The 15,513-nt window shown below is 32.7% G+C and overlaps 2 protein-coding genes across 3 annotated transcripts in view; one reads left to right on the top strand and one right to left on the bottom strand.

Moving 5' to 3' along the window:
- The window catches only part of LOC126884738 (uncharacterized), a 28,389-nt gene extending 25,806 nt beyond the window's left edge, over positions 1–2,583 (bottom strand). The window contains exon 1 of one of the 2 annotated variants that reach the window (XM_050650892.1): positions 2,220–2,583. In XM_050650892.1, coding sequence (XP_050506849.1) covers positions 2,220–2,456 — 237 coding nt within the window. In that variant the 5' untranslated portion in view covers positions 2,457–2,583. The remainder of the gene's footprint in view (positions 1–2,219) is intronic. The other variant, XM_050650891.1, reaches the window with a different exon arrangement.
- The window catches only part of LOC114331097 (protein Skeletor, isoforms B/C), a 239,793-nt gene that overhangs the window by 36,132 nt on the left and 188,148 nt on the right, over positions 1–15,513 (top strand). The gene's annotated exons all lie outside the window — the stretch shown is intronic.

Below are 15,513 nucleotides of genomic sequence, written 5' to 3'. Positions count from 1 at the left end.
AAAAAATCCGAATTAGAATATTTTTCCTAGCGGATGCGCAGTGACTTTCTGGACTATAAGTATTTTTGAAAAATTTAAACGCAAAATGAAAGATTACGTTCTTACCGAGGGCCGAAAGTCCCTGAAAACTTCTGTAATGTTTATTTTAATAAGTTACACGGGTGAAAAACTAAGAGAATATGTAGTATGATTTTTAATTTCAAATATCTCATTCAGAAGAAACTTTTTATTTATTCTAAGGGACTTTAGGCTCTCGATAATAATTTATTCTTTTATTCTGCGTTTCAATTTTTTAGAAATATGTATTAGTTTTTCAGGATTCGAAAAAAATGGACACCATGTCCGTGGTTCATACAACGCACCGAGTCGAATAGAATATGGTGACAAGACAGTGACAATTTTAAATATTTGACATGGCATCGGGAATATATTCAGTTGTTTATTAAATAATATTGATAGTGTATTTGATCGAGGGAAGGAGAGAACTAGGAAGGAAAAGACTATCGTGGCTCAGAAATATCCGACAATCGACAGGGCTAAATTTTGAACAGCTAATAAGAACAGCTGAAGACATAGAAGAGTTTGCAATTGTAGTAGCCAACCTCCATTGAGGAGACGGCACTTTAAGAAGAAGAAGATTTGATAAATAATTAATTTAAGACATGAACATAATAAAAATTTATTTATTGTTTATTATTTATGGAAGATCCAAGCAGAAAATACAGCAGGATATATTCTGTGATTCAAGTATTTTGTCGTGTAAATTGAAATTTTAGGTTATAAAATTAGTCGTGTAAATTAATAATACCCCGTATCCCTACTTACTTAGTATGTGGTTAGTCACCCTGAACGATCTGGGTGCTAAAAGTTTTTTGCCCTTACCTACACTGGATTGTTTTTGTAATGGATTCGGAGATGATGGATTCGTAATGGTCTTGGTGTATGGTGAGGCGCCGATTTCAAGAAGTGTTGCTGGTTAAATGGGCGCAGTTCCCAAAGACCATAAAAGAAAAAAAAGTATTTTGTTGTTAAAGATGTTCAAAATTTTAAGCGTTCCATAGTAACAATATATTATTAAAAAATCACTTTATCACTTTTCCTCTTTTCTCGATTGAGTATTAGTTTTTTTTGTACAGTATAGAAATTATTACAGCCACTGAATACATAGTTAGTGAAAAAATTATCATATTAGTTAACTGAATTGATGATTTAATTATACCAGTAACACTTATCAAAGAACATTCAAAATAGGTCTGGATCCCGCGTATGAAAAAAAAATTGATTAATAGCAAGCTGAAAATTTGTTAATAGCTTAAGGGTGTCTAGTCGGATAAACTTTGATATATGGGAACACTGGAACAGGGGCAGTTTTAATTGTGGAACAGGTTAAAAATTTGGAACGGTCACACCACGAAAACGGCACATTTATTTTGTTCGACATAACAGACTTAAACTCTTCGAACAGAGATTAAACTCTCATGCAAAAATCAGACTGATATTTATTACCTGTCATAATTCCTGTCATTTGACATATTCTACATGTTCCACTCATTAAAACGCCCATTTGGTGATAAATAGCAGTCTGATTTTTGTATGAGCGTTTAATCTCTGTTCGAAGAGTTTAAGTCTGTTCTGCCGGACAAAATACATATGCCGTTTTCGTGGTCTGACCGTTCCAAATTTTTAACCTGTTCTACAATTAAAACTTCCCCTGTTCCAGTGTTCCCATATATCAAAGTTTGGCCGACTAGACACCCTTAAGCTATTAACAAATTTTCAGCTTGCTATTAGTCAACTTTTTTTTCATACGCGGGATCCAGACCTAAAAGCCATATCTTTAAAGTTAACGATGACATTTGTCAAGTAATGTTTACATATCCATACCAGTGAGAATTTTACTACACATAACTTGCCGTGTAAAGACAGAAAAAGTAGGGATAGCCGTAAAATATTTGCGCCCATGCTCTTAAGCAAATATTATGTAAAAATCTTTCAAAATAAAACTATAATTTTATTTTCCATCAAAATGAAAATACATTTTTGCACCACCTAATATTCATATCAGCTCTTTTGTAGCTGGAATATTGTGTGCGGCACTAATCTTTATCGCGGTTAGTGTTTTTTACTCTCGTATAATCTATAATAGATTTGAATATTTCTGAGAAAGCTGAAGTATTTTTATGTTATGCAGACCACTACTCTCTATCAATTTTACTCACCATGACGTCCGGAGTTTGTTGTTTTGGTTTTGGGGGAGGGTCTGGAAGGGCAGCACAACAATGATTGCATGGTTTCGTGGGAGTTGGATAATCTGCAATCGGTTGGAGCGTGGGCACACACAGCGGTTTTACACCCACTACCATGGACTTCTCCAAAGTTTCGATTGCATCCCTGATGTTTCTCAAATCCTTTAGTTTCTGTTCGGCGAATTCTTTTGGCGGGCAAACGAAAGCCATGGTGATTTATTGGTTGGGTTTCACGGTAAATTTGGCGAATAATTACGGGAAAATGGGTTACTGAGAATTTATAAATTTGTGTTCAAAAAGGAGGTTTGATTAAAATGTCATTTAGAAATGTCAGTTGAATTCAAACAAAATCTTTCATTCCTTTTAATTTCATTGTATGTACGTCTACAATGAGCGAAGTAAATCGTAACCGAAATACGAATGCTTAAAAGGTTCATTAAAGAAGAAATTTTCACTTGTTAAAATTATCAATATCTAAAAAAAATAGGTAATATTTTTAATTTTTTTAAAAAAGGTTTAAAAAGGTAGGTAATTAAATATCTACCAATACAACAAAATGGAAGTCAGAATAGATGGACAACTTACAGAACCTATAGACATACGCAGCGGAATAAGAGAGGGAGACTCATTGAGTCCTATGCTCTTCAATTTAATCTTGGACGAAATCATCAAAAACGTCAACAAAGGAAGAGGATATAGAATGGGAAACAAAGAAATAAAAATACCATGTTGTGAAAAATACCAAGATGAAGATAGTATGCAAAGATTAGTCCACAGGTTTAACATAAGAGCAAAAGAATTCAATATGACAATTTTATCTCAGGAAGCTAAAAGAATAGTAATCAGTAAAGAAAAAATCAGATGTAAAATAGAAATTGATCGTATCAATATTGAACAAGCAATGGAAATAAAATACCCTGGAATTATATTGTCAAGACCTGGACAAAGAAGTGAGAAATCAAGTATAAAAAGCAAATAGACAGGTAGGATGTCTTAATAATACTTATGGCGAAACCGACATATTAACACTGACACGAAGTCAAGAATTTACAAAGCCAGTGTAAGACCAATAATGACATATGCATCAGAAATAAGACTCGCTACAGCCAAAACACAAAGACTACTGGAAACGGCGGAGATGAGAGTACCTCCTGAGAAGAACTACAGGAAATAGGCTCAGAAATCGAAAGAGGAGTGAAGACATTAGAAGATAATGTAACGCTCATTGTATAAATGAATGGACACTAAATAGAAAAAAAAATGGAATAATCACACAAGCAGAATGGGGAGACACATGTGGTTAAAATAGCAAGAGATAAATCACCAATCGGTAGAAGAAGTTTAGTATCGGCTGACCGCGCAAAATATTTGGTGACAACTGACAACCTTCCATAGAGGTATCAATCGGCCATTGAACAAGCAGAATCGCTTATAAAGAGGAACAAGAAGAAGAAGAAGTAACAAAGTAGAATCAACTTTTACTTATTCTTTATAGTCAGGCAGCTTACACACCAAAATAAGGACTTTTGGATTTTCTGAAAGTTTTCTAGGGACGGTTGTTATAGATGTACTGTGGATGAACGATAGAACTGTTAGAATTTGAGGAACAGAGAGGTAGAGAAAAAATGATGAGTAGAACTGTGTGACAGAAGACTTGAGAGAGAAAGGTTGAAATAAAGAAGACACGATAGACAGAAATGAGTGGTGACGAAGAATAAGGAAGAAGGGAAAAGCTAAAGAAGTGTTTAATTAACAAAAAATATAAAATGCTTAAAATGTAATTAATTGTGTTTTGCATTAATAAAGCTCTACTGTACCTTGTATCATTCCCGAACTGTCTCACAAATCTTTTACACTTGTGGTTGAATCTATAGGTCTGGATCCCGCGTATGAAAGAAACTTAAGCAAGCTGAAAATTTGTTAATAGCTTAAGGGTGTCTTGTCGGACAAACTTTGATATAGGAGAACACTGAAACAGGGGAAGTTTTAATTGTGGAACAGGTTAAAAATTTGGAACGGTCAGACCACGAAAACGTCACATGTATTTTATCCGACAGAACTTCCAATTGATTTGCTACCCTTTCATTAAACTCTCATGCAAAAATCAGACTGCTATTTATCACCTGTCATAATTCCTGTCATTTGTCATGTTCTACGTGTTCCACTCATTAAAATGCCCATTTAGTGATAAATAGCAGTCTGATTTTTGCATCAGAGTTTAATGAACGGATAACAAATCAATTGGAAGTTCTGTCGGAAAAAATTCATGTGACGTTTTCGTGGTATGGCCGTTCCAAATTTTTAACCTGTTCCACAATTAAAACTTCCCCTGTTCCAGTGTTCCCATATATCAAAGTTTTTCCGACTAGACACCCTTAAGCTATTAACAAATTTTCAGCTTACTATTAATCAACTTTTTTTTATAAACGGGATCCAGACCTAGTATTATTGAAGATAGGGCCTAACTATAGAACCTCTAATTAAGAGTTTACTATATTTAAATTTAATCTAAGCATGTATGTGATATCATCGAAATTCTTTGTTGCTTTGAAAGGCTTCGAGGGGTGCTATGATTTGTGATGTATTCGAGTAGACCTGAGACTGAGAAAACCTCACAAGAAAGAGTCTAAGAGCATAAACATGCCCTCAAATTGCTCGTACATATTGTGAAATGTAGCATGAACTATATGGCATCTAGCAATGTCCTGTTGAACCTACACGTTTTTTGTGCCTTTTTTGGAACCAATTAGATCCTTTTGGATCTCATCTGCGATATAAATGTAGAATTGAAATTTGAAGTAGATAATACTGCGATAGAAATGGAAAGATTAAATATCGAAATTCTAGGAATAAGCGATGTACAATGGCCAGGGTCTGGAAAACAACGGACTAGAAACGGAGCTATATATTATAGTGGATATTCTGACAGAACAAACTGATATGGTGTGGCCATAATGGTAAACAAGGAAATAGACAAATCCGAACTTGGTTTCACCTCGCTCTCGAATCGCATTATAATGCTACAAATTAACACCAATATGGGGAAAATGAAAGAAATAGAAGACTTCTACGAGCAATTGGAAACAATAATGAAAACAACAAAAAAACGTGAAGTTCTTATACTAATGGGTGACTTCAATGCCAAAGTGGGCAGAGGAAGTGTGGAGTATTGTGTTGGAATGTATGGATTGGGAGAGCGAAATGAGCGTGGTGAAAGACTGATTCAGATGTGCCAAACAGAAGAATTGGTAGTTATGAGTACAATGTTTAAATTACCAAATCGCCAGCACTACACGTGAAAAGCTCCTGGAGACAACAAAGATAGAATTATAAGAAATCAGATAGATTACATCTTGATAAGGAACAGGTACAAGAACTCTATTACAGTAGTGAAGACTTACCCTGGAGCAGATGTATACTCGGACCACAACCCAGTGGTAGCAAATATGAATGTAAGATTGAGAAAACCATTAATGAAAAGATTTAGACCACAAATATACATTGTTAAACTAAGAGAAGCAAATACATACCAAGAAACTCGAAATAAAATAAATCAGAGTTTCCAAGAAATAAAACAACAAAATAAGAAAACTACAGATATTGAAACAAAATGGAAGAATATAAAGAACACAATAGAGACTGTGGGACGGAAAACATTAACGTTTACAAAAGCTGCCAAACAAGAATGGATGACACAAGAAGTTCTCGAAAAGATGGATGAAAGAAGAATACATAAAAACAAAGATAAAATTAAATATCAAGAAATTAATAAACAAATAAAACAGAAAATAAAACAAGCTAAGGAAACATGAATGTCCATTAAATGTCAAGAAATTGAGGAATGTGAATGACACTTTCAACACCCATAAGAAGGTTAAAGAAATGATTTCAGGAAATCGTAACAAACCAATCGGGATATTAACAAATGCAGATGGTACCACTATAACTGAAACGCAAGACAAATTACATAGATGGAAAGAATACATTGAAGACCTATTTTATGACCAAAAAGTAGAACAATTAGAAGTTGACGGAGAAACCACGGGACCAGAAATAATGAAAGATGAAGTTATTTATGCCATAAAACACAAAAGGTAGAAAAGCTCCAGGACCCGATGAAATATTAATTGAACTATTTAACGTGTTTACATTCAACAAAAATTTTATTTATATAAAATAAAAATTCTCACTAATAACCTGTAGTGTCTGTCAAAAAGTATTTTATTTTTCAAAAATTTATCTTGTTAATTTGTTTAAGAAAAAAATACATAATTTTTTGCACTTGGCCCCTTTCTGAAATAAAGTTGGTGTTTACATTCAACAAAAATTTTATTTATATAAAATAAAAATTCTCACTAATAGCCTGTAGTGTTTGTCAAAAAGTATTGTATTTTTCAAAAATGTATCTTGTTAATTTGTTTAAAAAAAATAAATAATTTTTTGCACTGGGCCCCTTTCTGAAATAAAGTTGGTGGTTACACAATTTAAGCAAGGAGTCATGCGTTGTTTGGCCCCTTTTTGCACTAAACGCTAATTTCTCTGCGCTGCCAAGGCAACACTATGGCAGCAATTGATTCCTTTCTGCAACAAAAGCTGTATTTACGTTTAAATTAAAAAATTCCACCAAAAACTCATTTTGTCAAAATTAGTCACTTGACCCCTATCTGAAATAAACGATTCAATTGATGAAGATAATATTGATGTCTTGGTAGACCTTTTTAACTCCATATTCAAGACGGGACACATACCCAAAGAATGGCTTCTTCTCTCAACTTTTGTAACGATTCCCAAAATCACAAATGCTAAAGATTGCAATGACTATCGGACAATTTCATTAATGAGCCACACATTTAAAACCTTCCTTAAAATCATACATAACAGAATCTACGTGAAATTAGAACAAGAAATAAGTGATTCACAGATGGGCTTTAGAAAGGGTCTAGGAACTAGAGAAGCATTATTTGGAGTCAATGTTCTGACACAACGATGTTTGGATGTAAATCAGGACATATATGCTTGCTTCATAGATTTTAAAAAAGCTTTTGACAGAGTTCAACATGAGAAGCTTTTAAGTATTCTTAAGAGCAAAAACATAGATAGTAGAGATCTACAAATTATATCGAATCTGTATCAAAATCAGAAAGCAAGAGTAAGAGTCGAAGGAGAACTGACAGAGGAAGTAAGTATACTTAGAGAAGTTCGACAAGGGTGCATACTTTCGCCACTCTTATTCAACGTCTACAGTGAAGTGATATTTCAAGAAGCTTTATTGGATATTTTGGAAGGTATTTTGCTCAACGGCAATAGCATTAATAATATTAGATATGCGGAAGATACGGTCATATTTGCAAGTGACATGGAAGATTTACAGTACATAATATAACATGTATACAATGCATGTGAAAGTTACGGACTGCAAATGAATCTCAAGAAAACAAAATCAATGATATTCTCAAAAAAACCACAAAATCTAGATAACCTGATCATCAATAATACAACGATCGAAAGAGTAACAACATATTATATAAATATTTAGGAACGTGACTAACCGAAGATGGAGATTAAACAAAAGAAATCAGATCTAGAATAGAAATGGCAAGAAACACGTTCATAAAATTGAAGAACTTACTTTGCAACCGTAATCTTAATCTAGAGATCCGCACAAGAATGCTACGTTGTTACGTTTTTTCTACTTTACTATATGGCATGGAAGCGTGGACAATAAAACAGTCTGAAATCAAAAAATTAAACTCCTTTGAGATGTAGTGCTACAGGAGAATCCACAGAATATCGTGGACTGAAAAAGTAACTAATATAGAGGTTTTACAAAGAATGAAGAAAGAATGTGAAGTCATAAAACTGTTTAAATTAGAAAGATTCAATATCTGGGTCATATAATGAGGGGCGAGAAGTACGTATTACTTAGGTTAATTATGCAAGGGAAGATACACGAGAAGAGAAACCCAGGACGACGCAAAATATCCTGGCTAAGAAATTTGAGAGAGTGGTTCGGTTGCAGCTCATTAGAATTATTCAGAAGTGCGGCCAATAAAATTAAAATAGCGATGATGATTTCCAACCTCCGATAGGGGAAGGAACCTGAAGAAGAAGGATCTTATCTGAATCCCAAATTAGACAATTATATTTTTTGTTAACGTACCCGTTCATCCAAAAATTTTTCGATCAAAATTAATGTATTTATTTTGGGTTTACCTTTAGCTCCGGGGCATTTGAATTTTGTAGGCATGTAGAAAATTTAACATGTTAATTTCCCCAAAAAGACCAAATGCATGGTTATAACAGCAGATCCAATAAGATGTAAATTGGAGCTGGAAGTTCAGATAATAGAACAAGTGATGGAGTTTAAATACCTAGGCATCACACTATCTAGCTACGGAAGGCTCAAAACAGAAGTGGAAGATCAAGTGAATAGAGCAAACAAAGCCGCAGGTTGCCTGAATGACACAATATGGAGAAATAAAAATATCGGAAAAGAAATGAAAGGCAGAATTTACAAAACAGTCATCAGGCCAATAATGACATATGCGGCAGAAACACGACCCCACACAGAGAGAACAAAAAGATTGCTCGAAACAGCGGAGATGCAAACCCTTCAAAAAATTGATGGTAAGTTTCTATGGGACAGAACTAGAAGTACAAATATACGACTGAGATGCAAGGTGGATAACATTAGTAACTGGGTAAGAAACAGAAGAATAAAATGGAATTACCACATAAGCCGAATGACAACAAATAAAGAAGTCATTACAGCGAGAGGCGATCCAGCTTTAGCTCCGGGGCATTTGAATTTTGTACGCATGTAGGTCCAAGTTCTGCTTTTGATGTCATTTCCAGTTAAAAAGTTATGACCGGAAGTTTGTCAAAAATTACTCAAAATTAATGAAATCATATATCAATAGAACAAAGAGTTCAAAATATCGACTTCCAGTTCTACTTCCGGTCACGTGGGTGAAAACCTAGGACTTACGAAGTCCAAGCAATTATTGCTTGTTATATCACATTTATAGTCCAGGAACCGAAGCTTTTCACCTTGCAATTTTTACAGAATTGATCGATTTGCTTGAAAATTTGAGAATAAATAGTGAATAGTCCAAGGATCAAAATCTATATGATTCCGAGAGGCGCTTTTACCATGGGGTTGGTTGACACCCCATCTCGTGGGTGCAAATTTTTTATTATATTTTGACCGCAAAAGTTGATAAAAACATTCATTCTAAGCAAAAAATGTTCTATAATTTTTTTTGATAAAATTAAAAGTTTTCGATTTATTCATTATCGAAAGTGTTAGTTTTATATCGAAAAAATCAATGTTTTTCGGTAATATACTCATTTACTATTCACTCAATTTTTGCCGTAGAAAAAAGTTTTTCAATCCAAGTTCTTGGTAATTAAATAAGCTACAATTTTATATTTAAATATTTTTTCGTATCTCTGATGCCAATCTTTCTATTCTGAAGAAAAGGGCATTTTTTACCAAACTACAAAAATTCGTTATTCGCTTTTAACTCCATTTTTTTTAAACTAATCATTTTAAGCCAGTCAAACTTCTGAAATCTATTAATAATACATAAATAAAGAAGAATGAATAAGGCCGATGACTAAGAACACAGCTAACTTACATTACTATGCTTCCAATTGAATATCTCCTTTTTTTTTTCAAAAAAATATATTGATTTTTAACCGTTACTTTTTTATTTTTATCCTAGAAAGTTTGTTAAAAAAGAATTTTGTAGGTTTTTACAGGACCTATAAGGCTATTAATATTAAATCCTTTTAAAATCCTCATTCGCAAAAAGAGGTGACTTTGAAAGGGTTGGTAAAGGTGGTTTTTGCATGTTATTACAAGTTTTAATTTTCAATAGCTCACTCAATTTTCTCCGTAGAAAGAGGTTATATAAACCAAGTTCTTAGGAATTAAATAAGCTACAATTTTATATTTAAATATTTTTTCGTATCTCTGTATCTCTATTTTATATTCTGAAGAAAAGGGCATTTTTTACCAAACTACAAAAATTCGTTATTCGTTTTTAACTCAATTTTTTTTAAAAACTAATCATTCTAAGCCGGTGAAACCTCTAGAACCTATTAATAATACATCAGCGAAGAAGACCAAATAAGGTTAATGACCAATTTTAATTAGGGTGGAGAGTAGGGGGAAGTTTCCAATCACTTTTTCGCTGAAAAAAATAGGGACTGACATTCTTTTTACTATAAGTCACTTAATTTTTGAGCTAGGGACTATTTTTTTATTTCTGAAGATAGATATTTTTAAATACTTTAAATTATCTTGAGCAAGTTATCCTCGAAAAATGCATAGTTTTCCCGTCTTTTGACTTTGAAACTACAATATTTAGCATTTTACGAAGAAGAGCTAACATATAATGAAGTATAGCTCGATTACTATTGGCCTTAAAAAAAAAAACTCTCAAATTATAAAAAACGGTTATGTTTATTTTTTCAAAAGGTACATTTTTGTTAAGTAGACTTGTTTTGATAGGACGAAAACTTTTTGAGTTATTAGCAGGAAACTGATTAAAAACAATGATTTTTTCCATTTAAACCAACACTTTCGATAGCGAATAAATCGAAAACTATTACTTTTATCAAAAAAATGTATAGAACGTTTTTTGCTTGGAATAAATGTGTTTACCAACTTTTGCGGTCAAAATAAAATAAAAATTTTCCACCCCCGAGATGGGTGGGCAACCACCCCCATGGTGAAAGCGCCTTTCGGCCTGATATAGATTTTGATCCTTGGACTATCCACTACTTATTCTCAAATTTTCAAGCAAATCGATTCATTCTGTAAAAATTGCGAGGTTTTGTACTATTTTAAGCTTCATTACTTGGACTACTAGTTTTTAACCGATTTTCACTTTTTTATTGAAGTTCCAATAAATTGTGAGCAAGTAGAAAGATATGAAATGCGATATATCTGACGACCCTTCCCTTTGGTATGCCACCAGGGAGTTGAACAAATATTAATGACCGAACAGAATCGATTGATAGAGCCCGTAAAAGCAAAGCAAAGTAGTTTTTCAGGACGTGATATATCGTTTACATGGGTCTTAATAATAAATAGATCAGTGAAAGATAAAAAATATAAAACAGGAACTTAACGGTTATTTATTAAGATATACAGAGAGAGTCTGTAATTTGGAATAAATTCAATATCTCAAATACTAATTGGTTTTTTGAAAAATGTTCAGACCCGTCGATTAGTATTTCAAATTGTCCTTTTTGACATACAATAATAATGTATACAGTGTGTCCCAATTTAGAGATATGACGTCATCGTTGATTTTCTTAAATGGCAACACTGTCATTTTGATAGCAATTTTGATAGAGTGTGTAAAGTTATACACAACTGCAAAATATCAAATTTTTATTCTCTACCATTTAAAAGATAATAGAAAATAACAAAGTTATGTCTGTAATTTGGAATAAATTCAATAATTAAAATAGTAATTGTTTTTTTGAAAAATGTTTAGACCCATCGATTAGTATTTTAAATTGTCATTTTTGACTAAATTGGGACACCCTGTATACATTATTATTGTATATATTGTGAGATATGACGTCATCGTTGATTTTCTTAAATGGCAATACTGTCATTTTGATAGCTATTTTGATAGGTTGTGTAAAGATATACACAACTGCCGAATTTCAAATTTTTATTCCCTACCGTTTACAAGATAATAAAAAATAACAAAGTTATGAAAAACAAGTAATCAAATAATAATTGAATTTAATAATTATTTCAATTAAGCAAATACTCATAATGTTGCCCTCAATTATTGTCAAATTGTCAATGGGCAACGTTATGAGCATTTTCTTAATTGAAATAATTAAATTCAATTATTATTTGATTACTTGCTTTTCATAACTTTGTTATTTTTTATTATCTTGTTAATGGTAGGGAATAAAAATTTGAAATTTTGCAGTTATGTATAACTTTATACACCCTAGCAAAATAGCTATCAAAATGACCGTGTTGCCATTTAAGAAAATCAACGATGACGTCATATCTCTAAATTGGGATACCCTGTATACATTATTATTGTATATCAAAAATGACAATTTGAAATACTAATCGACGGGTCTGAGCATTTTTCAAAAAAACAATTAGTATTTTAATTATTGAATTTATTCCAAATTACAGACATAACTTTGTTATTTTCTATTATCTTGTAAATGGTGGAGAATAAAAATTTGATATTTTGCAATTGTGTATAAATTTACACACTATATCAAAATAGCTATCAAAATGACAGTGTTGCCATTTAAAGAAATCAACGATGACGTCATATCTCTAAATTGGGACACCCTGTATACATTATTATTGAATGTCAAAAAGGACAATTTGAAATACTAATCGACGGGTCTGAGCATTTTTCAAAAAAACAATTAGTATTTGAGATATTGAATTTATTCCAAATTACAGACTCTCTCTGTATAGTCCAGAAAGCCACTGCGCATCCGCTAGGAAAAATATTCTAATTCAGATTTTTTGCACAATCTTACTCAAAAAAGACTCCTTTTAACAAATTTGCATGTTGCCAGGACCAAAAGGTGGCAAAAATTTTTTAAACGTTTTTTTTTGTTTTTCTCCTAAAATTTTTTTTTTGCATGGAAAAAAGTTTTTTTTAGGTTTTTTGGATCATTCCAAACAGAAAAGGTCTTTAGTGACTTTTCTCTAAAAATTATAGTTTTTGACATATAAGCGATTAAAAATTGAAAAATTGCGAAATCGGCCATTTTTAACCCTCAAAAACTATGTGAAAAACTGGAAATTTGAATGTTGCCAAGATAGGTAGATATTCTTTAAACATCGGTTGATAAAATCCCGAAGAGTTTTGTGCAATCCAATATTCAAACCTCCTTTGTTTTTTAATTGCTAATCAAGCGTGCGCGACACTATTTTCCACCGACAGTATGGTGCAAATGAAAGGAATAAATTCGTTATTTCGTAAACCGGCGACTTTAAGGAAAAATCCCGAAACAGGTCGATTTTTATTTTTAAGTTATGATATTGTGGCATATATGGTATACTAGTGACGTCATCCGTCTCGGCGTGATGACGTAATCGATGATTTTTTTAAATGAGAATAGGGATCGTGTGGTAGCTCATTTGAAAGGTTCTTCAATTCTCTATTCAGTAATGTAAACATTTACATAATTATTTATACAGGGTGTTCTTCTACTTCTTTTTTTGTCAAATAATTTAATTTAATAAAATTTTTTTGGACACCCTGTATAAATAATTATGTAAATGTTTTTATTACTGAATAGATAATTGAAGAACCTTTCAAATGAGCTAGCACACGACCCCTATTCTCATTTAAAAAAATCATCGATTACGTCATCACGTCCAGATGGATGACGTCACTAGTATATCATATATACCACAATATCATAACTTAAAAATAAAAATCGACCTGTTTTGGGATTCTTCCTTAAAGTCGCCGGTTTATGAAATAACGAATTTATTCCTTTTATTTGCACCATACTGTCCGTGGAAAATAGTGTCGCGCACGCTTGATTAGCAATTAAAAAACAAAGAAGTTTTGAATATTGTATTGCAAAAACTCTTAGGGATTTCATCAATCGATGTTTAAAGAATATCTACCTACCTTGGCAACATTCAAATTTTCAGTTTTTCACATAGTTTTTGAGGACTAAAAATGGCCGATTTCGCAATTTTTCAATTTTTATTCGCTTATATGTCAAAAATTATCATTTTTAGAGAAAAGTCACTAAAGACCTTTTCTGTTTAGAATGATCCAAAAAACCTAAAAAAACTTTTTTCCATACAAAAAAAATAATTTTAGGAAAAAAACAAAAAAAAAACGTTTAAAAAATTTTTGACCACCTTTTGGTCCTGGCAACATGCAAATTTGTTAAAAGGTGTCCTTTTTGAGTAAAATTGTGCAAAAAATACGAATTAGAATATTTTCCCTAGCGGATGCGCAGTGGCTTTCTGGACTAATAGGGGGATAAAATGATTTTAATTTTTATAAAGATTTTAGTTAGCCGAGGCAACGAAGCATTCAACCCAGGAATTTTGTACAGTAAGACAGTAAGATGAATCGTCATGCAATTTTTTGCATTCGATTCGGCAGTGTCAGAAAACTTTGTGAACTAAATTGACCTCCGGGAGAGAAACTTGTGTTTTGGGCGTAATAAAAATAAGAAAAACGCATTTTCAGAGTGAATCTCGAAGAGATGGAATATGAAAAATCTAGAACTAGTGAAATATTGACGGAAATGAGTGCAATTTTTATACTCTGAGGTTTTGGGGGTTGGTGAACACGAATTTCATGTCGGCCATGGTCTCCAAAGTACCTGTTAGAGAAAACCCAGGGGGCCCAGGGTGGAACTCTGGGTACCCTTACCAAGGGGAATGTACACTCAACTTACGGGTCCATAAAAAATAGACATGTTTTGTACAAGCCTTAATTATACAAGTGAATTTTTTTTAAATTTTAAAATTTATTGCATCGCACCTAAAAAAAATAAAAACGAAAAATGAAGTTTTTGATGGTGGAGGAAGGTGGAAGGGTGGTGGGTTAAAATTAGGCTGAGTCTGATTTGTTAATCACATAGAACTTAAAAAAATCAAAAAAACTGAATTCTGGTAGTGAGGGAGGGTGCCTCTTAATTTATTTATCCCGACCATAAGTGTAAAGTTTAATGGGCCACTGTCAACGCATGTGCCACTAAAAAATGACGGCACAGTGTTCATACGTTTTCTTTTAGGTTCTACTATTTAAATTATAGGGTCTTCTCGTGCCTAAAATGATTAGCAAATTTCACTTATACCAGCTCTTAGTGTAGGTAATACATTTTGTCATACCTACTCCTCCGATACGTCTAAAGGTGGGACTACGTAATGCAGAGGTGGGCAAAAGCCGGCCCGCCGGCCGGATTCGGTCCTTTTGCTTACTTTATCCGGCCCATTAACAAATCCCGCAAGCAATTTTTTTAAGAGCGTAATGCCTTCATTTTTTTCGAATCCTGAGAAACTAAGTAGTTTTAAAAATTTAAACGAAGAATGAAATATTACATTATTACCGAGGGCCGAAAGTCCCTGAAAACTTCTATAATGTTTATCACAGAGGTGAAAAAAAAAAGAAAAAATTTAGTGTGATTTTTAATTTCAAATTATGTCTTGCTCCTTTTAATGATGGTCAAAAGTTCTCCATTCCTTTTCCATTCCATTCAACACCATTTCGTTCGTAATATG

The sequence above is a fragment of the Diabrotica virgifera genome, chromosome 5 (assembly GCF_917563875.1).
Source record: "Diabrotica virgifera virgifera chromosome 5, PGI_DIABVI_V3a".
In the NCBI taxonomy this organism is placed as follows: domain Eukaryota; kingdom Metazoa; phylum Arthropoda; class Insecta; order Coleoptera; family Chrysomelidae; genus Diabrotica; species Diabrotica virgifera.
Note: the sequence above shows the minus strand (reverse complement) of the source record. Positions and strands in the feature narration are given on the sequence as shown.